General features: G+C 42.7%; 1 protein-coding gene across 1 annotated transcript in view; it reads left to right on the top strand.

Moving 5' to 3' along the window:
- The window catches only part of LOC120940273 (prostatic acid phosphatase-like), a 62,152-nt gene that overhangs the window by 6,737 nt on the left and 35,267 nt on the right, over positions 1 to 20,148 (top strand). Inside the window, exons 2-4 of the mRNA XM_040353032.1 lie at positions 1,666 to 1,761; positions 10,238 to 10,324; positions 16,231 to 16,383. Of these exons, the coding sequence (XP_040208966.1) occupies positions 1,666 to 1,761; positions 10,238 to 10,324; positions 16,231 to 16,383 (336 nt within the window). The remainder of the gene's footprint in view (positions 1 to 1,665; positions 1,762 to 10,237; positions 10,325 to 16,230; positions 16,384 to 20,148) is intronic.

Raw genomic sequence — 20,148 nt, 5'->3', positions numbered from 1 at the left:
ACTGACGACTGTGTCATAAACAGCAAAGACAGATGTCCATATAAGCTAAAACTTCCCCAGTGTGCAAATGGATCCACGGCATTCAGAAGAAAGTGATGACAGAAAAGTGCCTCCACCGGAATAACACACTGCCGCTTACCAGATGGATGTGATCTCTTGGTTATAGGAGATCGGTTAGCGCATATGGCTATTAACCCAGCCTGGGGTCTCTATATGATAAGATATGTGCCTCAGCTTGGATAGAAGATATCTCATATAACGCAACGATTCGGGGTACACCACATAGGACAAAATAGACTTACATAGCAAAAAACACTTTGGGCTGGATTCATAAAGAAGATACGACGGCGTATCTCCTGATACGCAGTCGTATCTCTGAGTCCGGCCGGTCGTATCTATGCGCCTGATTCATAGAATCAGGTTACGCATAGATCTCCCTAAGATCCGACAGGTGTAAGTGACTTACACCGTCGGATCTTAGGCTGCAATTCTAGGCCGGCCGCTAGGTGGCGATTCCATTGCGGTCGGCGTAGAATATGCAAATGAGTCGTTACGCCGATTCACGAATGTACGCTTGCCCGTCGCAGTAAATTTACGCCGTTTCCGTAAGAGATATGCGGCGTAAAGATAAAGCTGCCCCCTAGGTGGCGTAGCCAATGTTAAGTATGGCCGTCGTTCCCGTGTCGAAATTTCAAATTTAACGTTGCTTGCGTAAGTAGTCCGTGAATGGCGCTGGACCAATGATGTCCTTGCGACGTCATTTAGCGCAATGCACGTCGAGAAGTTTTAGGGACGGCGCATGCGCAGTACGATCGGCGCAGGAACGCGCCTAATTTAAATGATCCACGCCCCATTTGAATTAGGCGGGGATACGCCGCCGCAACTTTACAGGCAAGTGCTTTGTGAATCAAGCACTTGCCCGTAAAACTTGCGGCGGTGTAACGTAAATGTGATACGTTACGCCGCCACAGATTTAAGCAAAACTACCTGAATCTGGCCTTTTAAGTTTAATGAATGTCATTAAAATGCCAACTTACATTTACAGTATGTAATAAAATACTGGCATATATGAACAATCGAGCCGGCCGGCTCATCGATAAGACAGCCGGTATCTTCCCGGTCTAACATACAGCGCAGTGACGTCAGAACGTCGTTCCTCCCAATGTTGCGCCACTAGAGGGACGTGGTCATGGATTACATTTATACCAGGTTTACCCAGAAAAGTATTTATTTATTTTTTTATTTCAGTAAGGCTAACAAAACTGGCAGCAGGAAACCACGGGTTGCATTAAAGAACATCGCTGGCTTCCAGTCAGTGTTTCGGGGGAATTCCTCCCGCGGAGCTACTGCGTTCTCCTGGCGAGAGCCATCTCGGATGGGAGAACATGAAGTGATTATTGCTAGCCGCTGGCAATAATCGCAAGAAAAATTACACGGGCTGGCTGTACTGAAGTTGATCAATCGATCAACTTGGGTGCAAGCAGCCTGCCCATACATGGTTTGAGTTTTGGCCAGTCCCTTCTGAACCAATCAGCCGACATTTAAACCATTTATGGCCGACTTAAGTGCTTTATTGAATTCCCTTGCCATTTATTTACCAACCCTTGAATGGAGTAAGTCTGTCCACCTTGGTGCTCAGTTTTTATTACATTTTCTCTTTGTTAGGTGTTCCGACATGGTGATAGAAGTCCAGGTGAAACTTATCCTAATGACAAGTATAAGGAAGATTCTTGGCCTGATGGATTCGGACAACTTACACAGGTATGACCCAAACATTTATTTTATATGAAATACTTCACCTACACTATGTTTTGGAATAATGTACTAACAACTGTAAAGTAGTCTAAACAATTGCCTATTATCTAGCAGGTTTAATCATTTTGAAACAATAAAAGCAACCAAATGAATCATGAACACCTACCATCAATTTAAATAAACATGTAACTACCGTATATAATATACTGCATATGGTAGCCTTGATCTATTCCATTTTTTTTGTTAAAAACCTGGTTAAAACTGCTTGCAAAATTATGATTATGGCTAACTGCAGTTCTTTCAGGAATTATATGATATGTACAGTACCTAATGGAAACTACTTTTCTGGGAAGTCCATGTGGGTACTAGTTCTAGGAAGGTAAAGTATCTGTTCCCAGCAGGTGTCTGCTCACAATTAACATGCAATCTAGTGGTTGTAGTAGATGGTTTCTGCAGTCAGCATGTTCCCAGCTGCATGCTTCTCAGCTTTTAGGCAAATACCCTGCAATACTCTGCAATACCTAGCAATACCCCGCAATACTTTGCAATACCCCGTAATACTCTGCAATACGCCCCCCCCTCCTGCTTCTACCGACTCAATGCTACGATCGAAGCCAGGATTGTTTTTTTTATTGTTTTTTATTTCAGGCTTCCTAGCTTAGAGGTGAAATGTGGGGTCTTATTGACCACACATCTCAGGCCCCGTACACACGACCGAGTTTCTCGGCAGAATTCAGCCAAAAACTCGATCGGAGCTGGATTCTACCGAGAAACTCGGTCGTGTGTACACTTTTCAGCGAGGAAGCCGACGAGGAACTCGTCGGGCCAAATAGAGAACATGTTCTCTATTTCCTCGTTGTTCAATGAGGAAAGTCGGCCCGCCGAGATCCTCGGCGTCTTCAACACTGAACTCGACGAGGAACTCGATGTGTTTGGCACGTCGAGTTCCTCGGACGTGTGTACGGGGCCTCACTGTAAAGAGGACCTGTCATGCCATATTCCTATTACAAGAGATGTTTACATTCTTTATAATAGGAATAGAAGTGATCAAAATGTTTTATTTTTTGTGGAAAAAAGTGTCAAACTAAAATAAATAAAGTAAAATGAACAATAAAATATATATATTTTTTAAAGCGTGCAGAAGCGAACGCATATGCAAGTCCCGCCCACATATGAAAATGGTGTTCAAACCACACATGTGAAATATCTTTGCGAACGTTAGAGTGAGTGCAATAATTTTGTCCCTAGACCTTCTCTGTAACTAAAAACATGTAACCTGTAAAAATATTTAAAGCGTCGTCTATGGGGATTTTTAAGTAGCGAAGTTTGGCGCCATTGCACAAGTGTGTGAAATTTTGAAGGGTGACATGTTGTGTATCTATTTACTCGGCGTAACTTCATCTTTCACATTATGCAAAAACATTGGGCTAACTTTACTTTTTGTTTTTTTTAAGCACAAAATAGTTTTTTTTTTTAAAAACACGTTTGAAAAATTGCTGCGCAAATACAGTGCGAGATAAAAAGTTGCAACGACCACCATTGTATTCTCTAAGGTCTTTGCTAAAAAATCATATATAATGTTTTGGGGTTCTATGTAATTTACTAGCAAATAAATGATGATTTTTACATGTAGGAGAGAAATGTCAGAATTAGTCTGGGTGCTCCAGAACACCTAATGGTGCTCCCTGCATGTTGGGCCTCTGTATGTGGCCACGCTGTGTAAAAGTCTCACACATGTGGTATCGCCATACTCGGGAGGAATAGCAGAATGTGTTTTGGGGTGTAATTTGTAGTATGCCTATGCTGTGTGTGAGAAATAACCTGCTAATATGACAATTTTGTGAAAAAGACAAGAAAAAAAATCTTGATTTTGGAAAGAATTGTGGGAAGAAATGACAACTTCAAAAAACGCACAATGCCTCCTTCTAAATACCTTGGAATGTCTTCTTTCCAAAAAGGGATCATTTGGGGGGTATTTGTACTTTTATGGCATGTTAGGGTCTCAGGAAATGAGATAGGCTGTCAGTACTTCAGGTGTGATCAATTTTCAGATATTGGCACCATAGCTTGTGGACTCTATAACTTTCACAAAGACCAAATAATATTCACCAATTTGTACTTATTTTTAGGGCTGTGGAGTCGGAGTCGAGGAGTCGGAGTCGAGGGAAATTTTGGGTACCTGGAGTCGGAGTCGGCAAACAATGCACCGACTCCGACTCCGACTCCTACTAAATTTAGATTGCAATAAAAATAAAAAAAAAGCAAGTTTAAATGTCCCAATTCACAAAAAGTTATAATTAATGACTTCTCTACTGTAAGAATAAAGACCAATGCATGCAGTGCCTCACGTAACCGCAAAATGAACACGTTAAGTGACCGTGAAGAAGCATGCTTTTCATGTGCTTCACTATATGGCACGCAACGCACAATTAGGAGCTGCAATACTTATACTTTCCATAGTGTTGTGTTCTGCTTTTACAGGGAACGCATGTTAGAGAACCAGTAAGTGTCCAAATAAAAAAATTCCAACAGGAGTTTTATAAAGCACTAAAAGAAGTTGAAAAGTATGATCGCTCATCAAAACTTACCGTTGAAGAAGCCATCCTTGTTTATCCAGAGATCGTTAGTGATGTGGCCAGAATAGTTACTGCAATGCCACCCACCCAAGTCAGTGTCGAAAGATTATTTTCAGCCCTAAAAATAATAAAGTCTGACTTAAGAGCCTCTATGAAAGAGGATCTGGCAGAGGCAATTCTCTTCCTTAGAACTCTACATTGAATTGATTTGCATTTGCTAAGCCTATAACTACATTTTAAGATTAATATAAACCATTTCTAGGTTTTACAGATTTTGTTTTTGGTTCATTATAGATAAGCTTTGTTTTTGTTCTAAAACAACCAAATAATGTGGTTTGTATTTTTGAACTGGTAAAGATCCTGTTCCTGATGTTTATGCCTGCTGCTACTATCCAGCCACTTGATTGTTTTCATTGTGTTTGTCTTTTGCTTAAACTGTGCAATACAGTAGACTGTCGGCTTCCCAGCCAGTAGTCCAGTGGTAGGTTGCATTTCTTTCCCTCAAGGAATGTATAAAATACATTTGCATATTAATACAGAGTAGTCGGAGTCGGGGAGTCGGAGTCGGGGAGTCGGAGTCGGAAGTACATAAAACTGAGGAGTCGGAGTCAGAGTCGGAACATTTATCTACCGACTCCACAGCCCTGCTTATTTTTACCAAAGATATGTAGCAGTATAAATTTTGGCCAAAATTTTTTGAAGAAAAAATACTAATTTGCTAAATTTTACAGAAACTAAAAAAAAATCATTATTTTACACAATTTTCAGTATTTTTCTCTTATAGCGCAAAAAATAAAAAACCCAACGGTTATTAATTACCACCAAAAGAAAGCTCTGTTTGTGGGAAAAAAAGGACACAATTTAATTTGGGTACAGCGTTGTATGACTGAGTTATTGTTATTCAAACTGTGAGAGCACTGAAAGCTGAAAATTGGTCTGGTTATTAAGGGGGTTTAAGTGCCCAGTGGTCAAGTGGTTAATAGCTCTGAGCTGTCTTCTCCCACTGCTGTCTCTCTCCGAGCCTCTCTCCTGGTGCCATCTTCTCCCAGTGCTATATACAGCTATATACAGTGCTTGTTCAGATACTTTTTTTTTTTAAAAACAGATGTCAGCGGACATGAAAATTAATGTAAAAATTTACATCCGTGTCTGTTTTTGATCCGTTTAAAAAATAAATAAAAAAAGGTAACTGAACTAAAACTAAAAAACAGAACGCCCGTGTGAAACCAGCCTAAAACGTAGAGAAAAGGGATATCTTTTAGTACAATATATGCAAACAAATGACTTATACCATACCCTTGACAATACATATTGTGAAATGAAATAATCTAAATGAGGAACAGTTGGGAGCAATTGGTTATGTATTCTGATTTCCTTTAACATACTGTATATATGCTGACCATTATAAAACTGAGAGTAACATTTACCTTTAGGTCCCTTTCACACAGGCTTTCCAATCAGGTCCTCCTGTCAGTTTTTCAGGCGGACCTGATCGGAGCCTCCATTCACTCCTATGGAGCGGCAGATGTCAGTGGTGACATGTCCACTGACACACACTGCTATCCCACTCTGTCTGTGAAATCCAGATGGATGGTGACCCTATTTTCCGTCCGTCAGGCAGGTACCGGAGCATGATGGGACTGTGACATCATAAGAGAGGCCTATATAAGTCGGATGCAAACCGCGCACCCGTCATTGCAGCGAGAAGAGGCGTCGTGTCAACATCGGAAGAAGGGAGAAGAAGAGAAGAGAATAAGAAGACGACGTCACAGAACAGCGGGCTGGCCGCCTGCTAGTAATTGAGCTAACACACGAAGATAGCGGCGGCCAGCCCTGAAGGAGAAGGCACCGGACAGCGGGAGAAGAACCAGGGTGCGCCGAGTCAACAGCGGAGAGCGGCGAAGATAGAAGAAGACCCCCCGAGAGCGGAGAAGACCCCCGAGAGCGGAGAAGACCCCCCAGAGAGCGGAAGAGAACCAGACGGCGGTGAAGAAGCCCTCCCTGCTAAAAGAGCTAAAGAAGACAGGGGGGCCCCCGGAGCAGACTAATAAATGATTTTAAAAACCCTGTGTCGTGTGTTTATTAACTTTAACACTTTGCCTCCAGGTGAATGGGTAGGGGTACGATGTACCCCATATCCATTCACTTAGGGTGGGGGGCCGGTATCTGGTACCTTATTTGAGGGGGCTCCCAGATTCCGATAAGCCCCCCGCCCGCAGACCCCGACAACCAACGGCCAGGGTTGTCGGGAAGAGGCCCTGTCCTTATCAACATGGGGACAGGGTGCTCTGGGGTAGGGGGGCCCCACAGTGCGCCCCCCTGCCCCAGAGCACCCAACCTCCCCATGTTGAGGGCATGCCGCCTGGTATGGCTCAGGAGGGGGGGCGCTCGCTCGTCCCCACTCCTTTTCTGGTCGGCCAGGTAGCGTGCTTTGGATACGGGTCTGGTATGGATTGTAGGGGGACCCCCTACGTCGTTTTTTCGGTGTAGGGGGGTCTCCTTACAACCCAAACAAGACCTAAGGGCCTGGTATGCTCCTGGGGGGGGAACCCATGTCGTTTTTTATTTAAAAATTGGCGTGGAGTTCTCCCTTTCAGGAATGCATACCAAATGCCGCAGATATAATTGGCGGGAATCCAAGTCGGATCTCCCGTTGCTTCTATGACGGCTTTGTCTCCATCGCAGCAAGCCAGCTCGGCGCTGGCTCCCGTGATGGGGCTCGTAGGTGGTCAATCTCGCCGAGAAAGGGAGCGAGATTGACACAATATCGCGGTCACCTACTGTACATCCCTGACCGTAAATCGCAGGAACCGCTGATGTCCCTCACAGATAGGAATTTACAGGTATGCATCCTTGATGTCTATGGATGCAAAAAAAATTATGTATGGAGAACACCACCAAATGGATGGATACCATCTTGAACATCTGTTCCCACACTAAGCGATTCAGGGCCTTGAGGCTCAGCAGTGGGCAAATCCCATCCATCTTCAGGACCAAAAACAGACTGGAGTAGAACCCCCAAAAATACCCTGATTCCTTAACCTGGGGCAATCACTACCTGGAGAAACAAAACCTGCACAGCCCTGTACAGGCCCCGTAGGTAGGACGGGGGGAGACGAAGGTTGGACAGAAAGAATTTCTCTGTGGGGCAAGAAAGAAATAGAGAAATTATATTAATCAGTTCGTGAACCCACTTGTCAGGAACAAGGGAGGTCCATAGGCCCACGAACCAGCAAAGGCAACCCCCCACCCCCAATATGGATAGGGGCAAATCTTTATGCTGAGGAGGACTTGTCCAAAGGTTTGTGTGGCCAGGAACACTTGGTACCATCCGCAGGGACCTTAAAGGACTTGGAGCCCTTGTCCAAGGAGCAATGGGAACTAAGCCTCTTGCGAAGGAAGGAAGGACCAGGCCTACAATGCAGTTCATTGCCCTTCTTGGCGTGTGGGAGGAAAGTAGGTTATTGATGATCTCATCCAAGGTACCATTGAATCCCCCTGGAAGGGTAAATCCTCCATAGCTTTTTTAGATGTGAAGTCAACAGCCCAACATTTAAGCCAAAGTGCAGATAGAGCTTGGAAAGTATTGGTGCCCTGGACCAACTGGTCTGCCAGTTTCACATACACTGGGAACTGCCTTGTTGGCCAGACTGGGATGACCACTGGATTTAGATTACCCAGCCCATCGCTCAGCCCAGGTGTTGATTGAAGATCTCTGCAGGAAAAAAGAAAACAAGCTACTAAACCACAGGTCTCAACAGAGAACTAGATCCTTACTCCTGAAACACTATAGTAAGCAGAAATAACTGGCTTGCCTAAAGCAGAGTGGGTTTATACCAGATATGACTGCCTAGCTTGTGTTCATTTTCTGCCCAGTGTCCTTGTTCTGGGGCTATAAACCCTGTGGTCAGGAATCAGAAGAGCTATGTCCATCAATAAATGAAAAGAATACAGGTTCTTCTGACTCTCTGGTTTCCATCCTAACCCAATGCTTTCAGTGCTTTTTAAGGCCCCATTGGCTTTCCGATCAGGTCTGCTTGTTGGTTTTTCAGGCGGACCTGGTTGGACGCTCCAACCAGGATGCAAGCGGATGAAAAAAATGCAACCGCCATTCTTTGAGTCTGACACTACTTCCTTTTTGACCAAAACATGACAGAGGTAGCCTGATGCAAACGGACACAAGTCCATGTACAACTATCAAAATGTGGACCATAACTGAATGGGCAAAGATGTCACAAATGTGACATCCATGCTGTTCTACTCTGATTCAGTAGGGTATCTGCTCACCGATCTCTTAGTGAAGGGAACAGAGCACCTGCATAGAAAATAAATCTAATGCCGCGTACACACGATCGGTTCGTCTGATGAAAACGGTCTGATGGACCGGTTTCATCAGACGAACCGATCGTGTGTGGGGCCCCATCAGTTTTTTATCCATCGGTGAAAAAACTAGGAACTTGTTTTAAAATTATCTGATGGTTAAAAAACCGATAGAAAAAAACGATTGTCTGTGGGCACGTCCATTGGTTAAAAATCCACGCATGCTCAGAATCAAGTCAACGCATGCTTGGAAGCATTGAACTTCATTTTTCTCAGCACGTCTTGTGTTTTACGTCACCGCGTTCTGACACAATCGTTTTTTTAACTGATGGTGTGTAGGCAAGACTGATGAAAGTCAGCTTCATCGGATATCTGATGAAAAAATCCATCAGACCGTTTTCATCGGATGAACCGATCGTGTGTACAGGGAATTAGTCATATGGTTGCAATCTTTACCCAGCCTGGACTGGCTCTGTGACATCATAGGAAAAAACAAAATATCCCCCAAAGGGTTGGACTTTACAAGTGACCATAAACTAAGTAACAATTGTATAAAAAGTAGCAAATTTTATTAATTACACATAGTATACCAATTGTATCAAAAATATGTACATCATGAATACAAATCATTCAAATACATAATTGAACAGGAAACACAAGGCTGCTTAGAGTCACACCCAACAGCTGTTTCGGAAATTCTCCATTCTTCAGGGGATTTATAGACAATAAGATCAAAAGATATTTAAAAATAAAAGTATTCCATGTGTCCAAGAATGTGTGTGGCTCAAGATGTGATTGAGAAGCAACAAAAGTCTGGCTCGCCGTCACAGGGCCGGGTCAAAGGCAGAAACCCAAAAAGGGTCCAACTAAGGTGAAAGCAATTAAGCTGACAACCGTAACCACTCCCAGCGGAATCTGAAAGCCTGATGACAAAATAAACAAGCCTTGGACTGTCCTGAATACAAACAGTGTTAGATAAGGACTACAAGTCAAAAGACTTGTTAGTGAGTAGCAGATCCTACGGGATGTAAAGGGTGGAGAGTCCAGCAGTTGAAATCCAGAGATATCCTGTTACCATCCACCACCAAGCACAGGAAGCATTGAACTTCATTTTTCTCAGCACGTCTTGTGTTTTACGTCACCGCGTTCTGACACGATAGTTTTTTTAACTGATGGTGTGTAGGCAAGACTGATGAAAGTCAGCTTCATCGGATATCTGATGAAAAAATCCTTCAGACCGTTTTCATCGGATGAACCGATCGTGTGTACAGGGCATTAGTCATATGGTTGCAATCTTTACCCAGCCTGGACTGGCTCTGTGACATCAGCCGACAGCGGGCTTCATCCTGCTGTCAGCTGAAAACAGGTCACAGGAGTGGCTGTACTTCTCCTTTAATAGTTTTCTCTCTTTTTTTTCTTTTTTTAATGCAAACACTACAATCTGGCATTATGGACAGTATTAAATGTCAAAGTTTGACCTTTACCAAGTGATAGTAATAAGTCAACAGATTCAAATGCTGATGTGAAAAAAATAAAATAGCACTCACAGATTTTTTTTCATGAAAATTCCATGTGTATCTCAACAGCTAGGAATGGAGCAACATTTTGAACTGGGACAATACCTGAGAAAGAGATATGCTGGATTTCTGAATGAAACATACAACAGACATGAGGTAAACACGTGGCAGATTAAATTTTTCTTTACAGGTAACTAGAGTTGAAGCCGAATGGAAATCACAAACATAGATGTATAGCCAGATAGACATTGTACAAACAATCTCCATTTTCTTGTAACATCAGTGTCTAATGCCGCGTACACACCATCACTTTATGTGATGAAAAAAAACGACACTTTCTGTGAAGTAAAAAATGACGTTTTTGAAACTTCAATTTTCAAAGACGAAGTTGCATACACACCATCGTTTTCTCACAATGATCTTGCAAAGTCAGGTTACGTTCCACCACGTTTTACCATTGAAGCTAGCTTCTGGGCATGCGTGGATGAAAAAACGTCTTAGAAAACGACGTTTTTTGCTACACACGGTCAATTTCTGTGAGGTAAAAAGTGCACTTTTGAAAAACGACACATAAAATTGAAGCATGCTTCAATTTTTTTCTGTCGTTTTTTAGAAGACATAAAACGACGTTTTTGCCCACACACGGTCAATTAAATTGACGTTTTTGAAAATGACGTTTTTTTCCATCGCAGAAAGTGATGGTGTGTACGCGGCATAAGGCTTAGTTCACATCACGATTTTTACATCCGATAATCGGACCGTTAAATCGGATGTAATCGTATATGACAAAATCGTATGTAATCATATGCATCCGATTTTCACTAAAAAATCGGATCCTGATTTTAAATAATGTCTTTTTTTTTTTTGTTTTGTACAAAAAAGCTTGTTTCTAGCTCGTTCCAGTGTCTAGTGCGCATGCGTAATAAAAAATCGGGTACGATTTATCGGATAAAAACGCACAGTCATCCGATTTAGATCCGATTTAGATTGACCACAATACAAAAAAAAACGGACACGATTTTAATACGATTTCAAATCAGGACCAAAAATCGTGGTCAAACACGTTTTTTGATACGATTTTAAATCGTATCAAATCTGATGCGGATCAAATCGGATGCACTTGGGGACCTACATTAATGAATGGAAGTGAATGGATACGTTTTGCCATACAGATTTGTACGATTTAAAAACTAAAAATCGTGAGAACAAGTAGGATGATAAAATCGTGGTGTGAATGCACCCTAACAAGTATCTAAATGTGAATACAGTACAACAGGTCCTAGAAAAGACCCATTGCTCTCAGTAATGCAATACACTGTTATTTATAAGGACACTTGTGCTGAGGGGTGTAGCTGTTATTCAGCTCTGCAAGCACAAGGCACTGCAGTGCGAGGGCAGGAAGCAGCATTTTTACTGAGCGTAAAGGGTATTTTAATGGCAATTTAAAAGAAAAACAACTGTTTTATTGTTTTTCATACAAAAAAGATAATAGCACAAATGTAATTTGGCAAAATGTTGAGTGGAAGAAAGTTATTGAATGGTTACCATGTGCAGGCTATAGCATGCTGAGTACAATGGGCATGGGGTGCTGAATGTTATCGGGTGTAAAATGTAAAGTGTTCAGTGCATAATGTGGTGTATGTTGCAGATTGCTTGCTGTATCATTGCATGATGTAGAATGCTAAGTGTATTTTGGGGTGCATGTTGCAGTGTGCTGTGTAAGTGGGTACATTGTATGAAATGTTGAGTTTATTGTAGTGATTGATGTGGTGTGCTGAGTCTAATGAGGTGCATGGTGAGGCACTATAACACTATTTATACATATTGTTGAGAGTAGGGTGTGCTATCTGGTTCTCGCCCTGCTTGATCAAACTAAATTCATAACTGGCCTGAAAGACACACTCTCTATTACAGACCCACAGGATAAAAACTTAACACATGTTATTGTACACTAATGACCCCTTACACACGACCGGTTTTCCCGTCTGAAAAACTGCGATGAGAGCTTTTCGTCGGGAATCACGACCGTGTGTATGCTCCATCTGACTTTTTCCCACAGGAAAACTGCCGGGGGAAAAAAGAGAGCAGGATCTCTTTTTTCCCGTCAGGAAAAATCCTATCGGGAAAACCGTTTGTCTGTATGCTTTTCCGACGGGAAAAAACATGCTCAGAATCAAGTCGACGCATGCTCAGAAGCATTGAACTTCATTTTCTTGGCTCGTGGTAGTGTTGTACGTCCCCACGTTCTTGACAGTGTGTATGCAAGGCAGGCTTGAGAGGAATTCCGTTGGGAAAACCATTGTTTTTTTCCCAACGGGAAAACCGCTCGTGTGTACAGGGCATAAGACGCTGTTATGCTATGTTATGTCTAATGGGGACACATATGTTGCTGATACTAGCTACTGTTATATAGCTGACTGAGTGTTATACTATTGCTTTGGGAGGGTTTGTGTGCTGGCATGTAGAGGCTGAAAGGTTTATCACTATTTAACAGCACCCTTTTAAAACACACCCATGTTTTTCCTCTCTTATAGTTAAAGGGTAACTCCACATTCGTGGGGAAAAACAGTAGCAAATAAAGAAAAAATAATATAGTGTATACAATTGCGACACAAGTCAATATTGTAATTAAATCTTATTAAAAATTACCTTTCCTTTTTAATCTGCAGCTCTGTAGTTTTATGAAAATGCAATGCAATATGGCTACCTGGGTGTGTTCTGTACTCAGATTGTGTACAGAATGCCCCCCAGAAACATAATTTCCTCCTTGTGCTTACTGATTTTCCCAGAAGTCTGCCCTAAGATACAAGTCAGATTTCAGGTATCCCCTGCAACAAAAATTTCATTTTTGGTGAGATACGCTTAACAGGAAATCACATCTAAAGGAATGCAGGTGCAGCAGCTTTCCTCATTAGAGCCCTGCAGGTGCACAACTGATTGATAATTATAAACCACTCCCATTAGACTCACTTTCCGCCTAGGTTCACACTGCTGCGAATTCAAAATCGCGGTAAAATGCGCGATTTTACCGTGATTTCGCGGCTGCGATTTTGCCGCGATTTCGGCCGCAATTTAATGTAAATCGCGGCCCGAAATCGCAAAAAGTAGTACAGGAACTACTTTTTGAAATCGCAGATGCGGCGTCGCACTGATTAGGACAGTGCCATTGCCGACAATTGCCGCCGATTTGAGATGCGATTTGACATGTCAAATCGCATCTCAAATCGTTCCAAATCGTACCCAGTGTGAACCAGGGCTCCTACATGGATACAGACAAGCACACAGGGATTTCTTCAGAATAACAAATGGTAGGAACCATCAACAAAGTTTGTTACAATCCTTGCAATGTACATAGAGGATTAGATCACCCATAGAGGAATATTTTTTTCTCAACAAAAGTGGAGTTACACTTTAACTGTATGAACTTTAGACTTCACTTTGTATACATTTAGACCCATGGTTCTGTTTTGACACCCCTCTACCCAACAAAATATGTATTGTATATGTCCCCCTTCTGGCCAGAGCCCTTTATATTGCAAAAATGCTACTTCGTACTGTAAATACATAGAATAATGTTGTCCTGAACATGCTAAGATGATACAGGTTCCTTAGGATATTTTTCAAATCTGATGTCGATCACAAGCTTTTCTGCCAATTAACACAGCTTAAAAATGGGGGAAATCACCTTATTTATTAATATATTTTGCTTTTTTTGCATGAAGTTTCCCTTTTAGTGTCTTCTACTTACAGCTTACTCTATTGTGTAGGTAGTTCAGTATGACTGTGGTATCTTCTATAGTCTATATACAGTGCCTTGCAAAAGTATTCACCCCCCTTTTTTACCTATTTTGTTACATTACAGACTTTAGTTCAATGTTTTTTTAATCTGAATTATATGTGATGGATCAGAACACGATAGTCTAAGTTGGTGAAGTAAAATTAGAAAAATGCTGTCTATAAACTAAGCTAGGGGGAACTGCTGCAGACACCTGGTGATCTGTCCTAACCAGAAAAAGTGTAAATGAATAAATGAAAATGTCTGCCCTGTGTGATACAAAGGGAAGGGGAAAAAATATGACTGATGAGCACACTGAGTGAATGTACACTAAATATGTAAATCACAATGAGTACGCAATGTGTGATCAAATGACATCAAATCGTCAACAAGCAATAATAGGTGAATAATGTGAAATAAATCCAGAGTGAATCACATTTATAAGCCAACATTGGCAAAAGAACAAATATATAAACAATAAAGTCTCTATGTGGTGATCCCAACACCAACGCACACGTGTTGGAAGGAAGCAAACTTCAGTGTGAACACCTCTTGTGTCCACAAAGTGGATGGTTACAGCACTGCGGTGGTGTCCTATAATTAGCTGAGAAGACTCAGTGCCAGAAAAAACAAAGAATATATATAGCGTGACTCTGTATGATAACCAGTGATGGGGCAAGGACAGGTCACACAGTGATGCACTCACTCATAAAAAGGGGACCATGGGCGTATCTCCACGAACGCCGAGTTCGTAAACCCTACTGTGCGTCAGCTCTAGTCCTCTTTGCCTCCTGACCGCATCAAATGGTTGCTCAGACAATGGCAATTGCAGTAAAAATAAAAAGAGGGAGATACAACCTGTATGTTGAAGGACTCCAAGGTGCATGTCGCCATTCTTGTACAAGGGCAGTGTCTCTTTGATTTATACTGGGGCTCAAATCGAGGAGAGAATCTGTGAGGCCATCTTCACTCGTGGAGACAGACATTAGCTGGGAATCTATGCGGAGGAACCATCCCTGGACCTACCCATACTCATACAAGCCTGCATATACCTGCCTTAAGGTAAGCGCTCTCTCTGTGAGCACAGCACCTAGAAGATTTACACAGAAAATTTCGAAGTTCCTTTAAGACCAGGTGCTAACGAGCAAACATGTACGATTTAACCGGTCCGTCGGACCGTTTTCACCATACATGTCTGCCAGAGGGCTTCTGTACGATGGCTGTACTCATCATCGTACAGAAGTCCGCGCGTAAACAATACGCGGGGCGTGACCGCGTCGTCGCTGCGACGATGACGCGGCGATGACACGGCGACGTGGGCGGGCCTGCCATTTAAATGCTTCTACGCATGCGTCGAACTCATTCGACGCATGCGAGGGACGGCGGGCGCTCGGACATGTACAGTAGGTCTGTACTGACGACATGTCCGAGCGGGCAGGATTCCAGCGGACGGTTTTAAAACACATCCAGGAATATTTGTCTGCTGGGAAAAGGCCCGGCGGGCAAATGTTTGCTGGAAATCTGCCCGCTCGCGCCTACACACGACCAAACATGTATGCTGAAACTGGTCCGCGGACCAGTTTCAGCATACATGTTTGGTCGTGTGTACGGGGCCTAAGATTTGGATTACACAAGGACCCTCATTACCTTATTTTTTGTCATTTTCTGTTCACTTATGTTTGCATTTTGGGACAATTAGCATTTATTGCACATTATTGTCACTCATCACTGATTTTGTTATATATTAGTGGTATATTATCTATATTATTTATTCATTGGATTATATGCACTGATCACTCTCTTTATCAGACTTAAAGATTGCTTTTAACAAGCGCAAAACATCCAACTTGAATGAGCTGGAGCAGTTTTGCAAGGAGGAATGGGCCAAAATCCCAGTGGTAAGATGTGGAAAGCTCATAGAGACTTATCCAAAGCGACTGGGAGCTGTGATAGCCGCAAAAGGTGGCTCTACAAAGTATTGATTTTAGGAGGGGGTGAATAGTTATGCACATTGACTTTTTCTGTTATTTTGTCCTATTTGTTGTTTGCTTCACAATAAAAAATAAAAATAAAACATCTTCAAAGTTGTGGGCATGTTCTGTAAATTAAATGATGCAAATCCTTAAACAATCCATGTTAATTCCAGATTGTGAAGCAACAAAACACGAAAAATGCCAAGGGGGGCGAACACTTTTGCAAGGCACTGTATTCCTGTATAACATATTTGTGCTATTAAGACAGATGATGATAATAATAACAATACTGTTATAAAATGTTTGTACCATAGGTTTTTGTGAGAAGCACAGATATGGACCGTACATTAATGAGTGCCCAGGCTAATCTTGCTGGTTTGTTCCCACCCACTGGCAGGCAAGTCTGGAATGCTAGTATAGCCTGGCAACCAATACCTGTTCATACAATTCCTGTGTCTCAGGATAACGTGAGTAATGATTTACATACACGTTAATACAGTTTTTACATTTTTTTTACTGTATTTGTTAGTGAGCCATTTGCAGAGTATTATAGGATAGCTGGATCGCACTAACTTTTTTTATATATGCCAGTTCAAATTATGCATACCATGAACAACAATTCCAGTGATCAAAGTGCTTGTGCCCAATATAAAATGAATTCAATTATGAAAATATATAAATATATCGACACATACACCTATAGCGTACAGAGCTCACATTACTTATACACTAATTGATGTTGGTTTTAGTTATTATAGAGAGTGGTAATATATATAAAGTTAGTGCGATCCACCTATCCTATATAGTTTTTAAACACCCAGTTCACAGGTGTGTATGTTTATTTGATTGCAGCAAACTTAATAAGCATATACTAAATGGTATCTTGGCACCGGTAACACATTTTTGCATATTTGCAGAGTATTACCTATTGTAGAGGAGTTTCCGTTTACTCATCATGCTCAGATGCAGGCATATGCCCCTCTTACATATTTTTCTACAACTTCCTGGACACACTCAGGGAAGATACATTTCTCTGTTTCCCTTACTTAGTCAACAACTGATGAGGCAGAGGGAGCTGGGCAAGTAATCTGCAGTCACTTGCAGTCAGGTGAGATGTCCTTCACTGTCAAAACAGTTGTGAAGGCAGCCAGGCCAGAACCTAATAGCACACAGCTTCTCTAGAAAACATCCAGCTATACTGTAGTGGGGAGTACCTCCCTGATTGCTACCAAAGTACTTTAGTTCCAGCGGAGAGTGTTTCTTCCTAAGCCGTTGGATCCCTCCAGCTGTTTGCCTGTGTTACCACAGCTACCCTGGACTTTACTGTGATGGCTGTCTATGAGAACAAATGCATGTAGCTGTGCTCTGTACTGTTTTACTGAAGTAGCAATTCTCAGTTTAACTCTCTGTTGTTATAGAGTTCTACTGAGTAAATTTTATCCATTAGGTCAGGGATATGCAATTAGCGGACCTCCAGCTGTTGCAAAACTACAAGTCCCATCATGCCTCTGCCTCTGGGTGTCATGCTTGTGGCTGTCAGAGTCTTGCTATGCCTCATGGGACTTGTAGTTCTGCAACAGCTGGAGGTCCGCTAATTGCATATCCCTGCATTAGGTCATCTCTTAATGAAAATAAAAATTAAGTATATTTACGCTTTTTTCAGTGTCCCATTGAGGTAAAGTGACCCTGTGGTGACATGACCACTTGAATATTGGGCATCAGCCAAGAATCTAATTTCTTTTGAATGACATTGACACCAGTGTCTGACAACTATCAGGGCCGGATTCCTCACAAGGCCACCGAGGCCAGGCCTCTGGACGGCAGGGGCGGCGTGCTCCCCTCCCTCTGTCCTCTGGCGCTCAGATGTCACGGAGCTGGGTCTGTGTGTGCAAGATCCTGCCCCCCTAGACCAGCTCGTGTGATAGAAGATTGAATCAGTATTCCGCCTATCACACGAGCTGTTCAAGGGGGCAGGACCTTGCACACAGACACAGACCCAGCTCCGTGACATCCGAGCGCCATAGGACAGAGGGAGGGGAGCTCTGCGTGTTATCCATTAAGGCAGGGGTCTCAAACTCAAATTACCTGAGGGCCACAAGACGAGTTTTCATATCCCATGGGGGGCCGCATGCAAACTTTCAAACTTCAAAAACAACAGTACTGGTGTCGGTGAATGCATTATTAACCCCCCAGCACTGGTGTCACTGGATGCTTTATTAACCCTGACCACTACACTGCACACTGACCACTACACACTGACCACTGCACACTGACCACTACACACTGACCACTACACTGCACACTGACCACTACACTGCACACTACACACTAACCACTGAACACTACACACTGACCACTACACTATACTACACGATGACCACTACACTGCACACTAACCACTACACACCCCACTGACCACTACACTACACACTGACCACTCACCATCAGGGCACAGCACATCAGGTCACAGAGCCCAGCACATCAGGGTACAGCGCACATCAGGGTACAGGGCACAGCACATCAGGGTACAGAGCGTTTACTTGTGGTTTTCTTCACATGCAGAGTAAAGCAGGAAGCGTCTGTCATAAGTTCACTTCTCTCTCATGTCACGCTGCGGCTGCTCCCCGCCCCCCGGCGCCCCCCCCCCTCTCTTCTCGTCCATCCCAGGTGATATCACAAGCAAATAGGGATGGACGAGAAGAGAGGTCGGGCCGCCGGGGGCGGGGAGCATCCACAACGTGACATGACAAACAAGTGAACTTATGACAGAGAAGCTTCCTGCGCTACTCTGCATGTGAAGAAAATCTACACCCCCCACTTCCGCGGCACCCCCTGCCCTGCCTGCGGGCCATTTAGAACCGGTCCGCGGGCCGCAAATGGCCCGCGGGCCGGTACTTTGAGACCCCTGCATTAAGGAAATGGTGAGGCAGGCTGCATTAATGGGCACAGAGGCTGCATTCAGTGGGCACAGAGGCTGCAATTAGTGGGCACAGAGGCTGCAATTAGTGGGCACAGAGGCTGCATTAATGTTTGAGCAATATATCTTTTAGTGACAACTTTGTGGAAAAAATGTAAAAAAATTAAAATTATTGTAATTTCCTCGAAACTTTTGGCAAAATACAAAATATTCCACAGACTCAACATTCCTATCAGCAAATAGCTTAGGGTGTCTAGTTTCCAAAAAGGGGTAATTTGGGGGAGTTTTGACCTGTCCTGGTATTTTATGTACAACATTAGAAGCTTATGCCACACATCACCCACTCTTCTAACCACTTGAAGACAAAGCCCTTACATGAGAAAAAATATATTTTTTTGCTAGAAAATTACTTTGAACTCCCAAACATTATGTATTTTTTAAAGAAAAGGGTCCTACAGATTAATGCACTAAAACACACTATATTGCCCAAAAGTTTGGTATAACATAAAAGATGATCTTATGCCGAGTACATAGATACCAAACACGACATGCTTTAAAATTGTGCACAACTGTGCAGCGGCGACAAACTACATACATATTTAAAAGCCTTTACAGGTTACCACTTTGGATAAACAGAGGAGATCTACCGCTAAAATGACTGCGCTCAATCTGACGTCCGTGGTGATACCTCACGTGCATGGTGCAACTGCCGTTTACACATGACACAAGACCGATGCTTGTGTTCGCCTTTGCGCGTGAGCACGGGGGACAGGGATGCTTTATTTTATTTTAATTATTTATTTTGCTTTTTTATTTTATTTTCACACTGTTCCTTTCATTTATTTTTTTAATCTTTTTTATTGTTATCACAGAGAATGATACGATAGCAATAGGTAGTGACAGGTACTCTTTTAAAAAAATGGGGTCTATTAGACTCTAGACTTCTCCTCTTCCCTCAAAGCATCTGACAACACCAAGATCGGTTTGATAAGATGCTTTCCCAATTTCCCAATGGCGCTGTTTATGTCCGGCGAAACCGAAGTCATGAAATGCTCGTAGCTTCCGGTTTCTTAGGCCATGGAGATGATTGGAGTCATTCGGATATTTGAACAGCTCTATTGTCAGCTGGCGGAACCACTAGCTGCATTTTCAGGTTCCCCGATGGGACAGGAGAGCCTGAGAAAACCAATGAAGATGACAGGAGGGGGTGATCATACCCTCCCACTGCTTGTAAAAGCAGTCTAGCAGCTAATTAGCCACTAGGATTGCTTTTACATGAAAGCCAACCGCTGGCTGAAAAGAACAATAATAAGAT

The sequence above is a fragment of the Rana temporaria genome, chromosome 5 (genome assembly GCF_905171775.1).
Source record: "Rana temporaria chromosome 5, aRanTem1.1, whole genome shotgun sequence".
In the NCBI taxonomy this organism is placed as follows: Eukaryota; Metazoa; Chordata; class Amphibia; order Anura; family Ranidae; genus Rana; species Rana temporaria.
This window is presented reverse-complemented; position numbering and strand designations above follow the sequence as displayed.